The sequence below is a fragment of the Podarcis filfolensis genome (assembly GCF_964270895.1).
Source record: "Podarcis filfolensis genome assembly, chromosome: 11".
NCBI classification, from domain to species: Eukaryota; Metazoa; Chordata; class Lepidosauria; order Squamata; family Lacertidae; genus Podarcis; species Podarcis filfolensis.
In genome coordinates, this window is record NC_139613.1 from 9,955,814 (window position 1) to 9,981,427 (window position 25,614).

At 46.6% G+C, this 25,614-nt stretch overlaps 1 protein-coding gene across 4 annotated transcripts in view; it reads left to right on the forward strand.

The window, feature by feature from the left end:
- Positions 1–24,601, forward strand: part of CTIF (cap binding complex dependent translation initiation factor) — a 189,530-nt gene extending 164,929 nt beyond the window's left edge. For all 4 annotated transcript variants that reach the window (XM_083575659.1, XM_083575660.1, XM_083575661.1 and 1 more), the window contains 3 exons: positions 6,012–6,167; positions 13,562–13,615; positions 15,777–24,601. In XM_083575659.1, the coding sequence (XP_083431785.1) occupies positions 6,012–6,167; positions 13,562–13,615; positions 15,777–15,992 (426 nt within the window). In that variant the 3' untranslated portion in view covers positions 15,993–24,601. The remainder of the gene's footprint in view (positions 1–6,011; positions 6,168–13,561; positions 13,616–15,776) is intronic.
- Positions 24,602–25,614: the final 1,013 nt, after the last annotated feature.

Here is a 25,614-nt window from a genome sequence, read left to right on the forward strand (position 1 = left end):
GGGAGGTGAGTCGCCGGGGGATCAGGACCGGCCGTTACCCCGACAAAGATAAAAGGCTGTCGAACCCCGCCCCAAGTTGCAGGAGCAACATTGCTGTTTGCTAGAACCTGCCCGAGACCCTGTGCCTGCCTGGTTTCCTGCCTTGGCCCTGTCGGACTGACTCCTCATGGAATCCTTGGATTCAGGACTGGACCTGGACCATGTTGCTCGGATTAACCCCCGGGTCCAGCACAACCCCAGCGGGGAGAAAAGTGAACTAGCCTTGCGTTTAAGCTCTAGCCCGGCAGCACGGAATTCCATTCAGGCAAGTGAGGAGGTTGGCGGAGTGCTTTGCCCCCTCCTGCCAGCTTCCAGCAACCTAGCTGACAGTTATGCAGGCCAGTAAATTTGATGGGCTTATTTACAAGGCTGGAGTAACCACTATACTCCGCCATAACAATCGGTATTTTGTGGGTGCCCAGAAAACCTCTGGCTGCCCGTTTTTTGGAAACAGGATGTGGGACCTTTGCTCAGACCCTGCAGGGGTCTTCCGATGTCAGTGGTAATAGTACTGACCTACCTCACAAGGTTGTTGTATGGATTATTGAGACAATGTATGTAAAGTACTTTATACACTCTCAAAGTGCTATACAGTGGTACCTTGGGTTACAGACGCTTTAGGTTACAGACTCCACTAACCCAGAAATAGTACCTCAGGTTAAGAACTTTGCTTCAGGATGAGAACAGAAATTGTGCGGCGGCAGCGGGAGGCCCCATTAGCTAAAGTGGTACCTCAGGTTAAGAACAGTTTCAGGTTAAGAACAGTTTCAGGTTAAGAACAGACCTCCAGAACGAATTAAGTTCTTAACCTGAGATACCACTGTAGAAACGTGAGGCATTTCTACTGCTAATTAAACCTACCGTCTCTTTCTGTGCATTTATTTTAACCAAAACAACATCACAGGATTTTGAGAAGTGCGTAGTTTGATTGATCATGGCATTCTAATCCACATTAAAGTCCCGGAAGTGAGAGCTGGGTTGGATTGCTTTAAAATGTGAACTCCTCGTTGCTAATATATGCACATACAGGCATCTAAACATGCAGTTTCTCAAACTCCTATCTGGACCCTTCTTATAGCCATCGAGGTAAATGGGAGTTTTATAACTGTATTATTAGGAACATTTTCTTTGAAGGGATTTATTGGCATCGAGGAGAGCTTAAAATAACGGAAAGCCAGCAAGGATCACCGGTGTGTTATAGTTCACATATTCTTAGTTATCTGGCCAGCTTCACGGCAGCTTTTAAAGCACCCAGCATGAACTACTTACAGCTAATGGCAGCCCATTGCCAGTGATAAATATGGAGAGGTGCATTTTCTATTTGAAGCCTTTGAGCTGGCAACAAACCCCATTGCTCTGGCCGTAGTCAAAACATAAAATCTCCCGGAATTTGTTAGTTAAGATGAAAAGCGTGCCTGCCTTGCACTTTTTAAAGGTTTGGTTTCTCTCTCTCTCTCTCTCTCTATATATATATATATATATATATATATATATTTCTATAGGGACTTGCCTTCTGAAGCAGAGTTTAAAGAAATACCAAATCAAGGACACAACCCTGCCTATGTTCAGCATTTCTGAGCCCTGCTGCTTTCAGCTGAAAAGTCAAAACACATGGATAAAACACGGCCCTAAAATATGCTTTCCGTTGTCCGAGTTTGTAACGTTTCCACATTTTAGAGCAAACCCATATTGCCCGAGTGCCAGCTGTGTGCCCTAGCAAATGAATTGTTTTATGCAGCTCTGTAGTATATCTTCGCCCCACTGCTTCCCATGGGCTAAGGGGTGGCATTAGAGGAATCTAATCAAAATGTCGGGGCTGCCTCCCCCATGCCCAAAGTGTTCACAATCAGAGGTGCGGTGCTACCAAGGCTTGCTAGGAATCGGTTCCCAATTAACTCAGTAGACTTTTGCTTTCTCTCTCTCTCCAACTTGTTGGTTCAGAACAGGGATGGGGAGCCCCCAACCTACAGAGATTTTCTTAAGCTTAATTACTATGTATGGGGTGGATCTTCATAGAGGGATGCGTTTCTGTGGTGCACGTTGTATGTGTGTAAGGTACACATGTTTGCGAAAGAGACTGTAGGAGGAATCGTGTCCATTTTTATTTTCTTTCCCACTCGCCGTCAACATGCAGCCACAGATAGGTAGTACTTCGGCTGAAATAAGGGCCCCAGCCAACCACCTTAGAAGTGTAACACTCCCTTTGGCAATGATGATGATGATGATGATGATGATGATGATGATGAAAATATACAGTGGTACCTTGAGTTACAAACACCTCAGGTTACAAAAGCTTCAGGTTACAAACTCCTCTAACCTGGAAGAGTTACCTCGAGTTGAGAACTTTCCCCCAGGATGAGAACAGAAATCGTGTGCCGGCGGTGCAGTGGCAACAAGAGGCCCCATTAGTGAAAGCACGCCTCTAGTTAAGAACAGTTTCAGGTTAAGAACGGACCTCCGGAACGAATTAAGTTCATAACTAGAGGTACCACTGTAGTTATTTATTCATAACCCACCTTTTTCCCTGACAGGGACTCAAGGCAGTTTACAGGTTAAAAATACACACACATTTGATGTTTCTAGATAGATCGATAGATAGATCGATCCAAGCCCTGCTGTTACCTGCCCAAGGTGGGTATGTCTTGGCTGAAACAGCCTCACAGGCCAGAGGCTTGACAGACCAGATGTGTCCTTTGGCTGGTGGCTCCCCAACCCTGGTTTCATACATAGCCAGGCTCTGACTAATCCAAAGAGGTCCTTCCCATTTTTGGTTGCAGTCATGGGGGCATCACATTCACGGAGGCATCACATTCAACGGCAACACCCAAAGACTGAGATTCTGAAGGTTCACCATCCGTATTTAATTTTTTTAAATAAATAAATATCAATGTGGCAATCACACAGGGTCCCCGGACGTTTGACGGTCTATTGACCGTGTGCCACCACTGTGATTGCTTTCTTCGCTGCTACCAACCCGTTTCTCACGGGTACACACAGAGTCCAGACAGTTGTTAACATTAACAAATAATCAAGTTTATTTTATAGGCATGAACAAGCTTATGGTTTCAGTTAATTTTTCTTGGCAGTTTCTTAATCTTAGTTCCTTTAATGTCCTATACGTTCCTAACAACTTCAGACTGATTATCCCAACTAACTATCTGACTCCACCTACCAATTCCTCTCACTCCCTTACAACACAACTCGACCAACCCACAGACTTATCCTCCCTCTTCTCTGACTCCCAACTCTCAACTGACTTTCATACAACACCGACTCTCACTCCAACTCCTCCTATCAGTTTCTCTCTGGCCAATCACATCACACTCATTTTAACCCTTTCCTTATGACCCACCTAGGAGGCAAACGCCACAATCAGCTTTAAGAGCAAGGAGCCAAGTGGCTTACAATGGCGCCTTCCAGATGTTGACTACAAGTCCCATCATCCTTAGCCATTGGCACTTCTGCCCAGGGCTGATAGGAACTGGAGTCCAGCAACATCTGAGAGGGCACCATGTAACAAATAGTAAGACATCCTGACACCATAAAATGGCCCAGCAAGCAGTTCATAAAGACACACACCATTATTTCCATAAAGTGTGGAATAATTTCAAGTCATTCATCCTCGGTTCCCTTTTTCAGGAACCTCCCAGATTTTCTAATATCTTTTAATATATGTTAAACATCAAGGGATGTTCTACGTGGCCTTCTAGACTGGTGGCAACAGATTAGTATTAGCTTTCGCAGGAACACTCTGCTACTCATGATCATCTTTGAGTGACTGACGTGGTGTTTACGCCGTGCTGATTTTATTGCTGAGCGAGTTTTATTGGTGTGGAATTGTAATATTGCTTTAATTTCATTTGCATCAACTTGTCGCCTAGAGAAGTATTTTCATGAGGTGACTAATACATGAAATAAATAAATAATATATGATCAGAGTGCGATCAACTTTTTAGCAAGATTTTTTAAAAAAAATATAAAAATGCAATCGTGTATTTCCATGGGGGAGAAAATGAAGGCATCAGGAGCAGCTCTCATGGAATGGTCTTTCATCCCTTGGGATTTGCCTGGGGTTCAAGGGTAGTTTTCCGTCTTCTGCTTTTCTGCCTTAAAGCGTTGTTTTTTCCACTGGCGGTTTTTGAGACAGGGCAGGATCAAAACCCACACAAATGAATGCATGGCTCTTCTGCCCCCCCTTTTTATTTTTGCTTTAGCACAGCTGTCAGGGACTCAGGAGCAGGAGCACTGGGGAGAGAGGAAATGGAGAGCGAAGGGGAAGAATCCGAGGGCAGCGTAGGGGAGTATGACAGTGGCCCAAGAGATTCCATGAGCTTCTCCAGCGAATCAGAAGATTCCCAGAAGGGGGCGCCGATGGTCAGGGCAAGGGGGGTCCCAGGGGGGACGCACCAGAAACAAGGAGACAGAGGGGAACCCCAAAGCAGCAGTGGGGGATTGGGACCAGTTTCCCCACCAGAGCGTAGTGGGGGGGAAGAGTCACATGTGTCAGGGCCAGCGTCTCCTCCAGCGGGGAGAGAGAGTGAGTCAGGGCTGGCCACACCTCCAACGGAGGGGAGATCAGTTGCAGCTAGCCCCCCCAGAGGGGGAAGCAGTGACAGCAGCAGCAGTGAAACGGTCAGGAGAAAAGTTACCGGCTGGGCGCGCGCGCCAAGTTCAAATGTACAGGCGCGGGGAACAGCAGGAGACCCGGATGGGGAACCAGCTCCTAAAGCCCGCCGGAGGGAGGGGGAAGGCTCAGGGGACTCAGCGTCAGAAGAGTCTAGAAAGGGCGAGACCCCAACGGCCAGGCGGAACCAGAGGCGGAAGGAACAGAGGAAGAGGTGGAGTAAGGCTAGAGTCTTAAATTGGTGTCTGGGGGGAGGAGACTCAGACGGAGCATCAGCGGTCTGACAGTTGAGACGTAGAGCTGCGCGCTGCGGCTCTGGAAGTGAAACTGAACTTCAATAAAGACTTTTGTACTTAACAACGAAGCAGCGTTGGTCCTTTGTGAGCTGGGACCTCGGGCAGCTCTGACAACAGCTGTTTCGTTTTGTTGCCTGAATCATAATCCAGAATCCATGTGGTTATCCTAAGCAGCTCAGATCATGCATTGGAAATCGCAGGACATTTCGCAGCTTTCAAAACCTATTGTTGTGGTCCATGGTTGCAGGAAGCAAGAGAGTAAATAAGCAGTTTACCCCAGAAGCTGGGGGTTTCAGTGGCAACCGTTGGATTTATAAGGAAGAGGACTAGGGACAGGTCAGGAGGCTTCCAGAGAGATGGAGTTGTTGTATCCACTGTTGGGTCTACTCATCTGTACATACAAGACACACCTGTCCTGTTTGTAGGCTTCGGTTTCTGGATTTCTTTGCAGAGATGACCTGGCTTCATTAAACAAGTAGTATAAGGGCCAGGGATCCCTTTACCTTTATACCTTACTGTGCTATCCCTTACTGCTTCTCCCATTTGCTCCCCCAGAAAACGTGGCGTAGATGACATGCCTTTTGACGTGGCACCAAGATGCACAGACCATAGTTCAACTCCAGCATAGGCAAACTCGGCCTTTCACATGTTTTGGGACTACAACTCCCATGATCCCTAGCTAACAGGACCAGTGGTCAGGGATGATGGGAATTGTAATCCCAAAACATCTGGAGGGGCCGAGTTTGCCTATGCCTGGTTCAGCTCTTTCCATTTTGCTTTGGTTCCCACACATTATGTGCTCCGCTAATCTTCGAAGGAGTTGTCGTTTTTCATTTTCTATTTTTTGTGTTGTGATTTTATGTTGTAACAGCCCTGAGACCTGCAGGTATAGAGCGGTATACAAATTTAATTAATTTATTATGAATTGAATAATAAGAAGAAGAAGAATTAACAATGCAACCTGCTCCTGGGACCTTGTAACGGAAGAGATTTGCCTCTCCACATTCTGAATTCACATTCACATTTTCCTCCCCTCCTTCTTCTTTTTGCAGAAAGACTTCACCGTGCGGGAAGAGCTGCAGCAGAGCGACGTGGAGCGCTGGCTGGGCTTCATCACCTTCCTCTGTGAGGTCTTTGGTACCATGAGGAGCAGCACTGCGGAGCCCTTCCGAGTCCTCGTCTGCCCCATCTATACCTGCCTCAGGGAGGTAAGGCGTCTCCGGGGTCGGCCAGTGACGAGCCACACAGCATGTTTGACAATGGGGGCACAGTTTTGCAGCTTCCAGGCCGCCACCCACTCACCTTTTCCTTATTAACACTTGACAACCCTGCACAGCCCTTTCTCCGCCAGTTTCCCTTGTTTTATTTTTAGAACAAAGGGTTTGTTCCAACCGGAAGGAAGGAAGGAGAAAGAGAGAGAGAAAGAAAGAAAGAAAGAAAGAAAGAAAGAGAGAGAGAGAGAGAGAGAGAGAGAGAGAGAAGGAAGGAAGGAGAAAGAAAGAAAGAAAGAAAGAAAGAAAGAAAGAAAGAAAGAAAGAAAGAGAGGGAGGGAGGGAGGGAAGGAAGGAAGGAAGGAAGGAAGGAAGGAAGGAAGGAAGGAAGGAAGGGAAAAGAAAGAGAAGGAAGGAAGGAAGGAAGGAAGGAAGGAAGGAAGGAAGGAAGGAAGGAAGGGAAGACACCCAGCTCCGACTTCTCCCTTCTCGAGAGTTGTCTTGGAATGATTATCATGGAGGGATACACATGAAAAGCATTATGGGCAAATGGATTTAGTATTCCAACGTAATATTTCAGGAGCCCCAAGGGGAATAGAGATGCTAGGCGGAGAGGCTGTACCATTTAAGAGTTGCACCGAACCGTAATTCTGCTGTTGCTTCAGCATTGCTGCGACCTGGGAGCCCATAGGAAGGAGAGCAAGAGACGAAGGAACAGCGGCAGGGAAGGGGGAAGAGTCGTCTAATTGGTCCAAACAAAAGCCAGCCAGCTCTTTGCCCTGCAGGCTTACTGTGCAAAAGCCGTTTCGGCTCAGTCGAGTCTCCTGTCGCAGCAAGGAAAGGATCCTGAGACAGGGCTGAGGGCAGGATTCCACTCAATGATTACTCGGATAGAACAACTTCCACTCGCAAAACAAAGGACTTCCTCCCCTTCTCCTCGTCGCCTTGGAGAAGAAGGGCCATAGCTCAATGGTAGAACATCTGCCTTCCTTGGCATCTCTGGGTTAGATTGGAAGAGATTCCTGCCTGAAATCCAGCATGGTCCTCAAATTTGCGCCAGGGGATTGTTGGAAGCCATAGAACAGATTTACGGGGCAGGCTGGGAGACGGGAAGAAGATTCTGTCGCTCAAGGATAAATCCTTGTGCCGATGAAACTTTCACCTTAGCGCTATGTTGAATTCCACTCTTACCATTATTCACAAACACATTTAGGAACGTTAAGATAGGGCTGGATCAGGCCAGAGAGCCATCTAGACTAGCACCCTGCTTCTTGCAGATGACAATGGGAAGTAGGACCCAGCGGCTCTCTTAATAAAATAATAATAATAATAATAATAATAATAATAATAATAATAATAATAATAATATTTTATTTATATCCCGCCCTCCCCAGCCAAAGCCGGGCTCAGGGCGGCTAACAACAGTAAAATAACACAGCATTCTAAAATCAGTTCATTATAAAATCAGTTCAAATCAAATTAATGGCAACCATTGGGCTAGAGTTCCATGAGGATTACCGAAGGAGGGGATCAGACTGCCCTGGCCAAAGGCCTGATGAAACAGCTCCATCTTGCAGGCCCTCGGAAGGATGTCAAGTCCCGCAGGGCCGTAGTCTCTTGTGACAGAGCGTTCTACCAGATCGGGGCCACGGCCGAAAAAGCCCTGGCTCTGGTTGAGGCCAGCCTAACCTCCCTGTGGCCCCGGACCTCCAAGATGTTTTTGTTTGAAGACCGTAAGGTCCTCCGTGGTGATGTTCCCCAGCAGCTCATTTGAGGAGATCTACTGCTTCTGAATGGGACGTGGGTGGCGCTGTGGGTTAAACCACAGAGCCTAGGACTTGCCGATCAGAAGGTCGGCAGTTCGAATCGACGGGGTGAGCTCCTGTTGCTCGGTCCCTGCTCCTGCCAACCTAGCAGTTCGAAAGGATGTCAAAAGTGCAAGTAGATAAATAGGTACCGCTCCGGCGGGAAGGTAAATGGTGTTTCTGTGTGCTGCTCTGGTTCGCCAGAAGCGGCTTAGTCATGCTGGCCACATGACCCGGAAGCTGTACGCCGGCTCCCTCGGCCAATAAAGCGAGATGAGCGCCGCAACCCCAGAGTCGGCCACGACTGGACCTAATGGTCAGGGGTCCCTTTAGCTTTACCTTTACTGCTTCTGAACTTGGAAGGTTTCACTTAGCCAAGTGAAACAAGTAGCCGCTGAGAGATCTTTCTGCACTATGAAGTTCTCAAATCTGCTTTTGAAGCCCTCAAAGCTGACCTTCACCACATCCTGTGGCAAAGGGTTCCATAATTTAACTTGGGATGACTCCCAGGTTGCAGTATTGTGACGTTATACTGGACAGAGTAAACAGGCTGCAATTGGCAAGGCGGCTGAGGAGCGGTGAAGAGGGGCTGGATGTGGGGCTCAGGGAATCCCTATGCTGGGATGAGGACAGGCATTTTGCTAGTTAACCCTCAGGCCATCGCTGCCACCAGTTCACTGCAGAGTCTTCTTAAAGTTTGCAAAAAAAAGAAGAAGCACTTTTTGGAATATTTGCACAAACCCTCTCAGCTCTCATGAGTTTTATATTATTAAAGGCAGACAGTTTAACTGCGATCTAGCCGCAGGAAGTGTTTCCCTGAGTCATTTCATTCTCATCTGTGTTTTGTTTAACTTTTTTTTTCCATTCATGTTTGCTTCCATTCTTAGAAAGCTTTGGGAGTGTGCTTAATCCTAGCCATTGAGCACCGCAACAATGCAGTGTTTTCAAATAAAGGAAAAGTAGCCCTAGCAGGACTTATCGCAAAGAGCACAGCTACTCAAGAGACTTCGGTTTGTTCGGTTGTTGTTTTTTGAAATCGCAGCCGAAACAGCAATACTGTAAAAGCTCGCTGTGGTTTAGAGGACTGCAAGAATGAGGTGTGGGGCATAGGAGAAATTAATTGTCTGCTTTCCCAAACGCCCCCTGAAACTCCTGCGTGTGTCTGTGTGTATCTTAGGAAACTGCCTTAGACCAATCAATGCATTTGCCTGTCTAGCTCAGTATTGTTTGAGTGACTGACAGTGGCTTTCAGGCAAGAGTCATTGCCAGTCCTAGCTGAAGATGCAATGGACTGAACCTAGGATTTTCTGCATGCAACGCAGAGGTTGCATCCCTGAGCTATGGCCCTTCCCCTCTGAAAATAAGATTTCCCAATCCATGTATAGGCCACACACCCATGGCCTAGTTGTTACTACCATTACTCCCTAAGGAGCAGAGCTGGTCACTCTTAACTTCCTATAAATGATGGGGCCAACCAAGTCTCCCTTGGGAAGAAGTTTCCGCCCATTTAGGTGCCACCACTGAAAAGGCCCTCTGTCACTTAAGACATCCACCATGTGTGAGATTGGCTTGGGGGGAGGGGGTCCTGCTCCTCTGGCACAGTAGCCCAGAGGCTGAGAATTTTATTTATTTCGTTTATTTCATTTCACAAGATTTATACACCACTTGAATAAAATAAAAAAAAACGCTCCAAACAGTTTCAAGAACTCAGAAATGGTTACTGTTTTGTTTGGCATTGTAGCATTAAACCAGAAACGTCCCCTACATTCAGATTCCCTCCCCCGCACTCCCATTTCATACTAGAAAACTGAACATCATCATTCTTAAAATGCTACATTTTTCAAAGCGCTTCATGTATATTATCTCAGGAATCCTTTTTAGGAAAACAGCCCTTTTTAGGAACCCAGTATTATTATCCCCATAGTGCAGGTGGAAAAGCTGAGGATAAGAGAGAGAACGGCTGGACTAAAGCCACCTAGTGAGCTCATGGTCGAGGTAGGATTTGAACTGGAGACTTCATGGCGTGTGGTGCAGACTGCCTCTTGTCTTCTGCACTGTGGATTGCTGTGTGGCCAGGAATGCAGGACAGAATCCCCACTGCCCAAATACATCCTTCTCTGTTTCTGGAGCTGGGGGGTAAGGCAAAAGTGCCTGGAATTAGGCACTCCACGCCACTGAAATCGCCTGAGCTTCAAGCGACAAAGCTGGATCAAGGAGCAACCCCAAGCTGTGCACCTGCTCTTTCAAGGGGAGCGCAATCGCATCTGGAAAATCTTCTCAAAATCATGGACCCAAGAACCTGCAGCCCATAGCACCTGTTTTTCCTGGATTCAGGTTTTTTTTGGGTTCTTGGCCCACATCCAGCCGCTATCCTGCCTCACCTGCCTCAGGTAAAACAGAGAAACAGTGCATATTGGTTCCTCCTTGTTCTGGATCCCCTGAGGACACATCTCAGCAGCTTCACCTAGATATTGAAAAGCATGTGCTCTCCCTGTCTCCTTCCGGACAAAGGCCTTCAAGCAAAGCACCCAAGGCTTTCACAGGGCCAAAAGTGGGCCTGGAAACAGACTGAAATGGGTCCAGATCATCGGCTTCCATTTGTGTTGAAGCACCATCGCCTTCTTGAGCACTTGCCCCCAAAGCAGACATTTGCAACTAGCCGATAGTTGTCTAAAGTTCTGGAGTCAGGAAGGACATATTAGACAGGAGGTACATCACTGCCTCCTTAAGGTGTGGAAGAAGAAGAGGAAGAAGAGTTTGGACTTGATATCCCACCTTTCACTCCCCTTAAGGAGTCTCAAAGCGGCTAACAATCTCCTTTCCCTTCCTCCTCCACAACAAACACTCTGCGAGGTGAGTGGGGCTGAGAGACTTCAGAGAAGTGTGACTAGCCCAAGGTCACCCAGCAGCTGCATGTGGAGGAGCGGGGAAGCGAACTCGGTTCACCAGATTACGAGTCCACCGCTCTTAACCACTACACCACACTGGCTCTCCAGCACCTTTATACAGTACTCCTCTCTGTAATTTGCTCAGCGGCAGCATGTGATCCTCTTCTAGACATGGCAGCTTGGCCCTTCTGCAGTGCCAGAAGGCGTTGCAGATCAGCTGTAAGCGTTGCAGATCAGCTACTGTTTCAGCTCCACCGTTGAACCCACAGCGAGCTGCTCCTGGAAGAGGAATGCTGTGCCAGCTGGCAGAGGAAATGCCCTCCCTATTCCCATTTCCAGGTCTAGTTAAAATGTGGGAGGGAAGCAATAAGAATTGACGAGTGCAGCCGTCTCCTTGGAAGAGGCTTTGTCACTCACATGGTGTTGCTTTCATCACTTCCCTTTCCTTGTCCTTGCTCTGGGGTGACCTGCCAGAGTCCTCTCCTGAGAAATGTAAACATGGATGGCATAGTACTGCCCATAGGGAATGCGTGGAAACAGAATGGGCCCCCTATCACTTGATGGGCGAGGAGCTTTCAGAATGCCTTCTCTTGCACCTGGGTTGTGTGTGTGTGTGTGTGTGTCTTTCTCGTGCTTTGTGTTTCCCAGCGTTCTTCAGATGAAGTCACACATCCTCTTCTCACAAAGTTAGTGCAGCTTCAGGCAGCCAGGAAATGTAGTCTGTCTGCCGGTTGGGTGGTTCTCCCACATGGAATGCCAAGGAATCTTCTGCAGTGTGTTATTCTAGCTCCAAAAGCAAAGGCCGCTCCTCGCCTGACAAAGGAGATTAACTCGACTCCTGCCATTTCCTTCCTTCAAAGGCAGAAGAGGCAAGCAGTGAGGGATGGCTGTCTCCAGCCTGACCTGCCTGGGGTCATCCCAGAGACATTTGGGTGGCCCTGGTGGACGAAGAAGACAGCCGTGGAGAAAGGAAGGTCTGGAGCAACCTTCCCCAACCTGGTGTCCTCAACATGTTTTGCAGTACAATACCCACCATCCCAGGGACGTGTGTGGCGCTGTGGGTTAAATCACAGAGCCTAGGACTTGCCGATCAGAAGGTCGGCGGTTTGAATCCCCGCGACGGGGTGAGCTCCCGTTGCTCGGTCCCTGCTCCTGCCAACCTAGCAGTTCGAAAGCACCTCAAAGTGCAAGTAGATAAATAGGTGCCACTCCGGCGGGAAGGTAAACTGTGTTTCCATGCGCTGCTCTGGTTCGCCAGAAGCGGCTTAGTCATGCTGGCCACGTGAACGGAAGCTGTACACCGGCTCCCTTGGCCAATAAAGCGAGATGAGCACCGCAACCCCAGAGTTGGTCACGACTGGACCTAATGGTCAGGGGTCCCTTTACCCACCATCCCTGACTGTCATGGCATGTCCAGAGTGTGGAATTAGCTCTTTATTGTCACAAGTGCACTTATTAGGTTAGGGGAAGGCATGTCCATCCGTCCTACGTCTCTCAGCTACTCCTTGGCATACACCCTTAAAGTACTGCTCCTTAAAGTTGTTGCGTTTGACACATGTATTCACTAAGACATACGTGGAACACAAAAAGCTTTTATTTGGACATTACGTTTAAAAAACTGATTCATTTCTACATACATGGACACAAAAGCTTCTATTTGGACATTACGTATATAAAACTGATCTACAGTCATACCTTGGGTTACAGCTGCTTCAGGTTGCGTCTTTTCGGGTTGCGGACCACCGAAACCCGGAAGTACCGGAACGGGTTACTTCTGGGTTTTGGCGGTCACACATGTGCAGAAGTGCTAAATCGCTCTATGCGCAGAAGCGCCGAATCGCAACCCGCACAGATGCAGGTTGCGAACGTGCATCCCGCACGGATCACGTTCGCAACCCTAGCGTCCACTGTATTTGTATTTCCTGTTCTAAATGTTGCTCCTTACTTGCTTCTGCTCAATTAGATAATGTGAAAAGAGTTATGTTTATATGATGCATAAAGAATTTATATAGCTAAACACAGCCAATTATGTTGTGGGTATATTTGCAACGGAGACCTCAGCTTATGTATCTTGCCCACCCAAGCTGCGTGCAAGCAGGCCATGACTGCGTCTGTGTGTAACCTGCCCCTGCTCCAATCCTCTCCTGGTCCCAGGAGACAATGGAGGTGAAGATGTGGAAGACCTTGACTCTACAGCCGCCTGATCTCTCTCTCCCTCCTCCTGCACTCCTTCTTTGCTCTCCAATTCTGCAGCTTCTCCTGCCTCTGCCTCTCGCCTCCTGCCTGTTCCAGGCTCCCCCAGATCATTGACCCACTTCTTCCAAGTCACTCTCCAACCCCCACTTCTCCCAGTGCCACACTCCTCAGTTTCCAGTCACCACTCCTCAGGGTTCCAGCCAGTCCCTGGCAACTATTGCTCATACTGGAGGGCGCAAGGTTGCGGGAGGCTGGTCTAAAGTAAACACGGGGAACCTGCAGCCCTCCAGACATTGCTGGACTAAGCTCTCATCCTCCCTGACCATTCCAGGTGGGGCTCATGGGAGTTGAAGTCCAACAGTCTCCGGAAGGCTGCAGGTACTCCCCACCTGCCAGTCTAATGGATGGATTAATATGGAAGCTAAGAAAAATCTCTAGTACATGAAAGGGTTTTCTAAGTGGCATCTCTTTGTGTGATTTTGCTTTCTTGTATTTTTTACAGTTGTTGCAGTCTCAGGACATAAAGGAAGATGCTGTCCTTTGCTGTGCAATGGAGGTACGAATACTGACATTTTCATCTTGAGACGCAGGCCGGGAGATTGATCCTCTTGTTTTTTGCTTTCTTGTTGGTCTCTCTATGGTTGAAAATCCGTCAGTGGATGAGAAAGAGGGTGGGGAGAGCCTGGTCAATAATTGTTTGCACCACACACGCCCACACCCATTGCTGTAGTGGATAGACTGGGACCTGGGAGACCTTGAGCTGCTTGCAGAAAAAGGTGGGCTGTTACCAGGGCCATCTTTGCAAGGGGTGTGGGGCATCCAGGTGCCAAATTCTGGGGGGCACCAAATGTATAGCTACTGCATACCGGTCCCTCTCAATTGGCGGCAGTGAAAAGCAATGGAGTGAAAATCCCGACGAGTCAAGAAACAAAACAGTTTTTTCTGTTGTTACAGGCGAACGAGGCCCGCCCCCCCCAAAAAAAGGTCAACAAATTTGGTTTTCTCCCTCCCCCCCCCAAAAAAAGCTCAACAAAAGTTAATTTGGTGGCGGCTAAACTAAATTTGGGGGTGCTGGGCGGATCTTTGCACCCCAGGGGCGCATATGCTAAAGACGGCCCTGTGTATTACTGCCATAAATAAAATAAATTGTAATCCTGCAAGAGTAAATATCCCAATAGGGCCATAGGCTTGCTGTGTCCAGCTGCCCTGATGTTGCGTTTGAAAGGCAGGATTTGAATCAAAATAATGTCACTGTTTATTTATTTCCATTTACGAATTTCTTCCTATAAAAGCACACTGGGTGGGTGGGGGGCTTAAAAATAAAAGCACCAGCCATTAAAACTGCCTCACATATAAGCACAATTAAAATGGTTTTGCGTACAAAAACAAATTCAAAGACGGAAGGAAGGAACAACCCCAACCAGAGAAGAATGGCAAACCAAGTTGACGGACTATGCTGAAATGGCAAAATTAACTGGGAAGCTCAGAAATCAAGAGAACAAGAACTTTAAAAAAGAATGGGGAAAGTTTATAATTTATTTACTTGTAAGCAGGTTAAAACATTAGCAGGATTTTAAACACCACTTGTAAAGTAACAGAAAGTATGGATAATTCGAAAGGATAAAATTTGGATAAGTATTGATATGCGGTTGTAAATATTATCATTTGGACCCATGGAAGCAATGGGGGGGGGGAGTCAGGAGATTCAGAGTAGTCTCAATATTTGGATTTTGAATTGTGTTTGGGGTTTTTTTTTTTGTATGTTTATACTTTTTAGAGTCAATTAAAAATTCAAAACCAATGCAGATACAGAAGGGATAAAACTGCTCATTTAAAAGGCTTGTTGAAAAAAGGCCTTTAGCAGATTCTCAATAGACAACAGAGAAAGCATCTGGCTCCAGCGAGGAGTTGCCACCATGCTGATAGCTGGATTCTGGTATCATTTGAGCTGGACCTCCTAATGAGGGAGGGAGGGGTGTTATTGGCTTGCTTTGTTCTTGTTTCATCATCTATTTTGTGTTTTTATCTTGCATTTTTATGATGCGAAACCGCCCTGAGATCTATAAACTAAATATCCGCAGGGCGCCCTCTCTGGCAGAGCGCAGTGTATAAGGGATGAGACGATGTTTTAGGTATCCTGGTCCCAGGCTGTACAGTCATACCTTGGGTTACAGCTGCTTCAGGTTGCGTCTTTTTGGGTTGCGGACCGCCGAAACCCAGAAGTACCGGAACGGGTTACTTCCAGGTTTCGGCGGTCACGCATGTGCAGAAGCACTAAATCGCACTTTGCACATGCACAGAAGCGCCGAATCGCAACCTGCCTGTGCGTAGACACGGGTTGCGAACACTGCGGGTTGCGCATGTGCATCACATTCGCAACCCGAGTGTCCACTGTGTAGGACTTTGTACACCAAAACCAGCCGTTTGAACTTAGCCTGGCCGCTCACTGGTAGACGCTGTGATCCTTTTAAGCAGAGACGTAGCATGATGGCCGCAGTCTGATCCCATGAGCCTGTCTGGACTGCTGCGTTTTGCAGCCCCAGAGCGAAATGCGTAAGCTTGCCCAAAGAAAAGCAAAAGTAGACGAGGCTTCCTTCTCCACCTCCTTTCTTCCCAGGTGGAGAGAGAAGGTGGACTTGGTGGCACCAAGGCGGGACGGGCCCTCCTTAATGCCCAGTGTTTGACCCCGTTCTCATTCTCTCTCTCTTTCTCGACAGCTGCAAAGCACCGGCCGGCTCCTGGAGGAGCAGCTGCCCGAGATGATGATGGAGCTCCTGGCGATTGCCCGTGACAAGATGCTGTGCCCCTCGGAGTCCATGCTGACCCGGTCCCTCCTCCTGGAGGTCATTGAGCTGCACGCCAACAACTGGAACCCCCTGACGCCCCCCATCACGCAGTACTACAACAAGACAATCCAGAAACTGACAGCCTGAGAGGGAGGCGGGGTTGGTGGTGGAGAGCCAGGAGAAGGAGGAAGACACGCACTTTAAAAACAAAACAAAAAGCAAAACACAACAGGAGAGAGAGAGAGAGAAGAGAAAGGATTTGGGCAAGGAACTGAGCTACAGCAACCAGGGAAAGGACCGAGCGACCTTTTGTGGTCCAGATACCTAAGAAGAAAAACTCCCAGCATGCTTACGAATATGTTCCTGGGGGCGAAGCATGTTTCTTTTCAGCCGTGTCCTCAAGTGCCGTTGCCGCCCCCCACTCCCTCCGTGCCTGCTTTTTTTTTTTGTTTCGAGGCTCCCCTTTCTCCATCCCGCCCCCGTCGCTCATTCAATTCCACATCCCGCCGGGTCATTGTTTCGGTTCGAGAAAGAACACGGCGGACTTGAATAGGGAGCGCGGAGAGCCAGGCAGAGATGGCTTTCACCAGCCGCCTCCTGGCTTGCAGTGACCAACTGGCGGGAGGCAGAACGCAGCAGATGTCTTTTGGGGGGACAAAGGCAGACACGTTCCACACCAGACTCTGGTAATTGACAGCTTTTGTCAGGCAAAGAGACACCCCCCCTCCTCCCCCCCTCCTTTCTTCCACTCCTCTTGTCTTCATGGTTTTGTCTCCTTCGCTTTCCTCCTGTTCCACCCCCCTTTCATCCGACCCTGAAACCCCCATTCCAGATTAGACATTCAGAGGGGATAAAATTCTCTCTTTCACTCTCTTTTTTCCCCCTCCCAAAAAAGAAAAATTGCACTGGGTATTGTTTCTTTTCTTTTCTCATTGGTGTATTATTTTATGCACATTATGTATAGCATATATCTTATATATACGAACGAATGGACAAATTGCTATCTTGAGTTTTGGGAAGCAAACATGATGTTACGACGCAAGCGGAGGGTTGCTTGAGGACCTCAAAGTACCGGGAGCGCAACCCCAAAGCCACTTTAGAAGTATTATAGCCACAAAACGTCTTGCCCGGTGGGTTCGCATTAACAGCCTGATTCCATGACGATTTCACCAGGACTTGTTTTCCAGATAGAAGGTCAAATCCATACGTTGCAATTGCTGTCAGAATACACCAGCGTTGGTACCAGTTTCCTGAAGGGAACGTCTAACATAGTGATTTCATACAAAAGTGTTGAAATCTTTTAATTGCCGTGTACATAAGTGTTTAAAGAAGCGTGTGCACAGGGACAGAGGGTATCCACACGTTAAGAGTTCAGTACAAGAAACACTGGTTCTTCTCTCAGCAGTTGCAATGAGTGGATGTTCCTTAATCATGCGCTTAAATTAGATTAAATTAAAGCATAGCTTAAATGAAATTCAGAGCAGTGCGCCAGATGATTTCAGAAACGGTCAGTCTGCAGCTAATCGGTTGAAGTTGAAGGTTGTGGGGGACGACATTTGTCAGCTAATCAAGCAGCAGCTCAGCCTTTGGGTTGGGGTTTGTGTGCTAACCCTTTTCCTGCTTACGAACGGCTTTTTAATTCCAGTCTTATTCCTAATTACGCAGTTGAACCGGGGGCCCTTACAATTGAGCCTAGAAACGAGAAAGGGAATCGGGGTGGGAAGAGGGGATGGAAGTTGTTCTTTAGAAGCCAGTAAATAGGAGGAGATATGTACGTATGTATGTGGTATTTGAAGTTTTGGACAGAGACAGAGAAAAAAGGAAGGAAGGAGGAAGGCTTTTGTGTTCTGACAAGAAGAGTTTCATTTTTATGGGTTGTAGCCAGTGTGAGTCATATTCAGAGTAAACCCATTGACACTGATCGACTTAAGTTAGCCATGTCCTTTAATTTTAGTGGGTCTAGATACAACCCTATGTTTATTTTCCCAATACTTATTGTGTTGCAGAGCCATAGGGTTTTAGCTAAAACCTGCCATTTGGTTATTTCTCCTACTCTAGAAGGCCAGTTTTCTGAATAAGCCACCCAAAGAGGATTATTTATCTGCGTGAGATGAAGTTTTTAGCTATTAATAATAATAATAATTTATTATTTATACCCCACCCATCTGGCTGGGTTTCCCCAGCCACTCTGGATGGCTTCCAACAAAATATTAAAATACAATAGTCCTTCAGATATTAAAAGCTTCCCTAAAGAGGGCTGCCTTCAGATGTCTGTAGGGAGAAGCGAGTTACGGTGGAGAGGCCTCCGTCAACCTGGTGCCCTCAGTATGTTTTTGGACTACAGTTCCCATCAGCCCCTGCCAGCACTGAGTTGCCCAAAGGCATCTAGGGAGCACCAAGGTTGATGGAGGCTGGAGCAGAGGAAGGGTGGCACAGCTACTAAGGCAATGTTCCTTCTGAGTACTTCACACCACAATTCCCGCTTCATATTAAAAGCAGCTCTGTCCTTGGTGGGGGGCAGAAATGGCCGCAGGCCTTTCGATAACAGTATCAACTTAGTTGTGAGGCAGGATGAGGCCTGGTGCGAGTCACGGCACTTCGTGTTGCTAACCGTGGTTAAGGTTTACATTTCGGTTTATTGGATTTGTGAATCCCTTCCGACAACAAGAAGCCCTGAAGCGATTCACAAGAAGAATAAAGCAAACAATGCAAACATCCAGTCATTGGGGCTGTCCTGATACCTGAGAAAACCAAAAATGCCATTGCCTGGCACCGGAAGGTGGCAAAGTTGGTGCCAGGTGGGCCTCCCTGCAGAGAGCATTCCATCAATGGGAGTTGCTGTAAAAAAGGCCCATTCTCTCATCACCTTCTAGGTCTCCCTCAGCGGTGGCACACAGAGCAGGGCCCCAGTTGACAATCTCAGGGTCTGGGCAGGTTCATATAAGGTTAAGGTTTAGATTTAGGAGTCCCCTGCCATATATAATGCTTTATGGGTGAACACCAACACTTTTAAATGGACCCACGTAAAAGACCAAGTATGCATTATTTGTCGGTAGCAGAGAAAGTATGCCCATAGACCACCTTGGTTCCACTGCACAGGAGTTGTCTCAACAGCACAGACAGGACTGAGTATTCAGGATCTAGGGCAGGCATCCCTCCTGGACCGGCCCTGTATTAGCCCAAGGGCTTGACCCTCCTGAAGACCCTTATAATATGGGGTTGGTTGCCTTGGAATAGTCTGGGCATCCAGTGGATTGGGCCCCCAATCCTTCCAGTTCCACCAAAAGCTCAGGGATTTTTCAAGCACCATCATAGGGAACAACCTAAAGCGAGTTCACCCCAGCCTAGAAGTTAGCTATGAGCACATCTCCATTGCGGACTTTAATAAACCACTGTCATGGCTTTAGTCTTAACATCCCAAGGGAAAAGTAGTTCTGTAAAAGAATCTCGCAGGGCCCCCACCCCTTTGCTGCTAGACTGGGTGAGGAAGTGCACTTTAAGCTGGCACATTTTGGGGTACCATTGAAGAAGCGGCAGTTCTGGTTTTAAACCAGATTTTCTGCATTGTAAGGACATGGAAAGAGCTCTGCTGGCTCACATCCCCAAGGCCTATCTGGTCCAGTAGCCGATTTCACACATTGGCCATCCAATAAATCTGAATGTGAAGCCCACAAGCAGAAGGCAAAGGGCAATGGCTTTCTCCAACAGCTGCTTCCCAGGGACTGGCAGAGGCATGCATGTACCTGCCAGTCCTTGGAGCAGCAGCCATTGATAAAACATATCAGTGCATTTCCTTGTCATTTTCCTGGTGAGAAAGAAGCGGGTTAGTCGCACAAGGGAATCAAATCAGCATCATTTGTGCAACCTGAATTTGACAGTGAGAGACTGAATCCCACCCAAAAACAGTGATAGTCTGGGAGCTCCTGCTGCCAGAAAATGCTGCAAGGGCCATTCACTTAGAAATGAGGATAAGAGAAATTCATAGAGGAGGGGAGGAAACCATCAACTGCTAACTGTTAGTAGGCAGTCTTCCTTGTAGCAACTCTTAACTGGGAGCAGAGAACAGGGAAAGTGTGTTGCCTATGTGTCCTGTTTCACTGCAAGTTACCCTAAAATTAAGATTTGCCACATGTAGGCTACCAGTTTGAAACCTCGTGGTGAGACTTTCGGAGGAGGCCTGGGGCTGTCGCGAAGGGCATCAGCCTTAGTCTCCCTTGTTGAGCTGAAATTTGGGGTCACTTTCCCAGTTGTTTGGCCACTTCCCTGCCGCCTGTCCCGAAATGCCTGCTAATCTGTGTGGCACTCAAGTTTTCAGAGGTAATTTCAGCCTCGGTAGCACTGTGTGTGTGTCCCTTGCAAACTTATTTTCCACCCCTCACTATTGCAAAAAACAACCACCACCACCACCACAACCCTGTGCCCTCTTTCTGGTTTAGGCAAATGGAAGAATCTCTTCTGCACTAATTGGAAGGCAGCAAAGAGGTAGAACACAACGAAGAATTAATACGGCCACAAACTGCCTGGTGTCATATATGGAAGTGCAGCATTCCTCCTCTGTTCCATTCAGTGCTTTCAGTTTGACCTCTGAAAAATATTAAATGGAGGGCAGAGGGAGTTCCTACACCAGTGCAGACCTATATTTTACTGCCTTTCGAAAGCCCTAAATTTTCACTTAATCACTTGCAATTTTCTTGGACTATGAAGAGGGAAAGCAAAAGCCGCATGACGGTAATTCTGTTAAAGTGCTTTGCTGCCGCCAGCCATGAAAGCTCCGGTCAGGGATGGCCTTTAATAGAGATTGCTTTTGAATAGCAGCCGTGGACCCAGCCTTAATGGATTCAGGCCCATTACTTCCTTCTGCAGTCCTGGGTTTCCTCCTCGGCCTCCAGTGGGCAACATCTGTGTTCATCTCCCGATAGCGGTGTGTCCCAGTGCCCTTCCATGACTAATTTATATGTAAGCATCCTCCAATTTAATTTCTTTCAGCCAGTGTCTTGATTATTTAACCTGATGTTCTGATTGTTCCACTCATCTGTGGAAATCTAAACGTTGGTAGAAATTATAAACAGCTTCTCCTGAGCCCTTTGACATCAACAAATTGTTGATATGTTGTTGCTTTTAAAATATAACAACAACAAGCTCTAGTGGCTTCCGATTGGGGATGCTTTTCCTCAAGTAAATGGAACCTCCACTTACAGCTGCAGTATACATCAGACATGCCAGATGCTGTAGGCAAGGCAGAAAGGGGAAGCATGAGACCTCAGTGCCCTCCTTCCCTGAGCTTCTCTGAGAAAGAATCTTTGCCGTATCTGTTATAGACAGAACCTTGCAGTAGAACAACTTTGGGCTGATCCAGCAAGACAATCTCTTATTTAGTTGAGATGCCTCTGCCAAGCTCAGTATGGAATAAATCCGCAACATCACCATCCAGTAAGGCTTTTGACAAAGCTCCCCATGGTATTCTTGCAGAGAAGCTGGTAACATGGGCTGGGCAAGGCAACTGTTTGGTGGATTTGTAACCAGTTGACTGACCGAACCCAAAGAGTACTCATCAGTGGTTCCTCATCAGCCTGGAAAAAAGTGACCCGTGGGGTGCCACAGGGTTCTATCCTGGACCCGTTGTTGTTCAGCGTCTTTATAAATGACTTGGATGAAGGAATGGAGGGGGTGCTCATCAAATTTGCAGATGACACCAAACTGGGAAGGATAGCTAATGCCGCAGAAGCCAGAATCAGAATTCAAAATGACCTTAACAGATTGGAGAACTGGGCGCAAGCTAACAAAATGAATTTCAACAGGGACAAATGTAAGGTTCTACCCTTAGGCAGGAAGAACCAGCTGCAAAAATATAAGATGTGAGGGGTAGCTGCCTTGCCAGTAATTTGAAAAGGGTCTAATGGTCTTGGTGGACCACAAGCTTAACAGGAGCCAACAGTGTGATGTGGCAGCAGAAAAGCAAAGCTGGTGCTATTCTAGGCTGCATCAACAGAAGTATAATGTCCAGATCAAGGGAAGTCATTGTACTGCTCTATTATTCTGCCTTGGCCAGACCACACCTGGAATACTGTGTCCGGTTCTGAGCACCACAATTTAAGAAGGATAATGACAAGCTGGAAGGTGGGCAGAGGAGGGCAACCAAGATGATCAGTGATATGGAAACCAAGCCTTATGAGGAATGGTTGAGGAAGTTGGGTATGTTTAGGCTAGATAAGGGAAGACTGAGAGGAAATATCTAAAGAGCTATTACATGGAAGAGGGAGCAAAAAAATTAGGAAGAACTTTCTGATGGTAAGAGCTGTTCGACAGTGGAACAGACTCCCAGAAGAGATGGTGGTTTCTCCTTCCTTGGAGGTTTTTAAGCAAAGGTTGAGTGGCCATCTGTCATGGATGCTTTAGTTGAGATTCCTGCATCGCAGGGGGTTGGACTAGATGACCCTCGGAGTCCCTTCCAACTTTACAATTCTGTGAATATTAGCTGCATTTGGATCAAGGGCCAGATAGCATTGCATACATCTACACTAACATACCGTATTGGGGACACCATGACTGAACCCCACTAAATTGTGAGTTTATCACACCTGCACTTCTTATTCAAGAGGCTTCCCTTCTTCTGAGCTGAAGGTTTTGAGTTCTTTCATGCGGGATTGTGGTTCAAATGAACCTTGCAAAATGTGAGTATGTTCCAGGAGGGGCTGTTCACTGTAGAGCCCCAGGAAGGGGGTGCAGTGCTAAGATGCAGAAAGACGCAGTGCACTCAATAGTGAAGACTTAGCTGGTGGTATAGTAATTTCCATAGGAATGATGGGCAATCAATTCTATGACTTCTATGGGATCAAGGAAGAAGTGCACTTGGAGATAGCACAAGGGGGATGGCTAAAGTTGGCCTCTGTCCCTGGGGACTCAGGGCAGTGAGACTCAAACCTGCTTCACAGCTCTTTCCTGAACCTTGTTTCTTGGTCACACTTGAGTGTGACAGCATGGTGATTGGGCGGGGGGGGGGGGACCGATGTAAAAGTCTGGAGAAAATTAAGTGATTGGCCTTCTCCTTTCTGTACCAGGAATGAATTGATATTTCAGCATATTGTGGTAGAGCGGAACAGCTTATTTCTTTGTAAACACTTTGTGGTGGTATCCAGCCCCAGTTTTTTTGTTTGTTTATTTGTTTTCACTGAAGGATCTTAGACTTATGTAGCAACCCTCCCTTGGGAATCTCATACAGAGCAGCTCTTAAGGGAACTGTCTTCTTTACTCTGAATGCTAATCTGGAATGAAAGGCCCACCCCCTTATTCTGTTCTCACAATTACCGCAACGTTTCAGAAGAACTCAAGTACAGGACCAGCTAATGCACACCAGACAAACTTCGGAACGTTTTTAGCTACCCTTTTCGTTTGACAAGTGGGTTTGCATGAACAGGGAGAAGGGGGTTTCCTCCACTCTTCCTAAAGATTTTAGGGAAGTGTGATCCACAGTCCTGAGCCGCTCGTGTGGATCATGCCAGTTCAGGGTTAAACTAATCTAGTTTAATATTGCTCTCTGCTCCAGGGTTTTGATGGGGTTGTTTTTTTAAAAAAAAATGTGGTTGGTGAGTCCCCTTTTTATTTCCTATGCTCTCACAACACTGGGTCCTGTATACCAGGATTTCCTAACTTTTTGGGGGCAGCCATTAGACTATCTGCACCCTGATCCAAGGGCTGGAACAAGCCCACCCTCTCACAAGAGTACAGGCTCCATAGTATAGTTGGCTCAAGCAATAAAATGTTTCCCATGCACTTGTTTGGTATGAGGTCATTGACTGGGGACGGAGTAGGAACAAATAGGTCTTCTCAAGAGGAGAGACGGGCAGTCGTAGCCCTTTGCCTTTCTAAAATGAGATAGCAACGCAGGAACACTATTTGCGTGAAATCCAATTGCAGAACCTTTTGGGCCAGGGCGTTTCTTTTCCATTCGGCTGCAATGCTGAGCAAAAGTTCTTACCACGTCTTGATCGAAATCCAGGACGCTCGGCGAAGACCAGATGAAATTGCAGGTCTCCCTCAAAGCCTGCCTGTTGGAGATGGACAAAAAAAGCGGTAGCTTGTTAAATGATCATGTGAGCATCCTTGAAGTTACTCATTTCTGTTGTGATCCTTTGCACAATGGGGTCTACCTCCAGAAAATGTATGCCTTGGATTGCAGCCCTGGTTCTTATCCGCCCCCCACCCACCCCCCGTGGATATGTCTGGTGTTGTTGTTTTTAATTTATTTAAAGCTAATTGTTTTCTTAAACTGGCTAATCATTAATACTCCTATCAACCCGGATGCATATCTAGGGTCTGCAGAATTAAGTTAACCTTTAAGCTATCAAAATCCTGTGTCAAAAAAAACAACAGTATGGAGCAGTGGTTTTCTTTAGAACACAGAGTTACGTTAACGATTTTTTTTTAATTGCAAAAAAAAATATGTATTTATTTTGTTTGAAAACCAACATTTAATTTAATCATTTATCATATTTTGGGTTTTTTTAAAGTGCTTTTGTTTAAAAAATATTGTTAAAAATTTTTAAAAAAAACCATTCTGGAACTGGGGAGACTTAGATGTTTGTAATAAGAGGAAGGCGGCTGGGGAGAAAACACTTCCATCATTTCCAACATTTAATAGACTGTTAAGGGAAGGGAGAGGACAATTCTTCATGGCAATTCAGTTTTGTTTATGGAACATCCCGAACCGCTGTATGCTATAAAATACATCATCTGAGTAATAAAAGTTTCAAGCTCGACAGTTTGCCATCTCTGTTGATATGTGGTATCAGTTCTGGTGGTCTTAAAAGACTTGCTTATTTTGTTTGGCTTGGAAGGAAGAATGGGAGAAAGGAAGCCATTACAGAAAAAAAAAAAAAGTACAAAACCCCTGGGTTTGGATGGAGCCATTTTTTCACTTTTAGAACAGCTGGAACGGACTGTATTGTTCATTTGTGTGCTTGGTCCAGCAAGAATCATGCATATGCTGTTCCCAGCGACTCCAGTCTTTAAATGCTCACCACACACCAAACACACACAGACATTTACAACAGTCCCTTTCAATTGCAGTGGAGAGGGCTGAGCATGCTACGGAAACCATCACACAATTAAACAACCTTCGACGGCAATCCTATCTCCATTTACCATAGAGTAAGCCCCATTAAGCTAGAAAACAAAACAGCGTGGGTGGCTTTGAAAGCTACATTTTCTTTTTTTATTTTATTTTTTCATACCATTTTTATTAGTTTTACAATAATACTTTCCATTGTCTCCTCTTATACTACACACTTTGGCTTTTTAGGGCCCTGACTTCCTTCAAACCTTCCTTATGATTTCCTATCTTTCATTTCAAATTTCTGCATTTTCACTATTTGACCATTACGTTAAAATCAAAAACATGAAAACATCATACATTCTTATTCTTATCTGCAGTGGTTTTTGTACCTTTCTTTACAAAGCTGCTTGCAATCCTACCAACATATTTGATTGAATACAATTGTCTTTCAAATAATTTACAATTTGGTCCAGTCCTTGATGAACTTTTGGTCCCGCTGTTCTCGGATTCTTCTCGTCATTTTGGCCAGTTCCGCGTACTCCATTAGCTTCAATTGCCTTTCTTCCTTTGTTGGTAATTCCAGAAAGCTACGTTTTCAAGGCCATCCCAACATGTCCTTTCCTCCTCCATTCATCACTTCTGGTGGAAATCCACCATTATTACATTTATGAGGTCTGAACTTTCCACAGGTGTACTGGGGGTGGGGGTTCTTCAGGG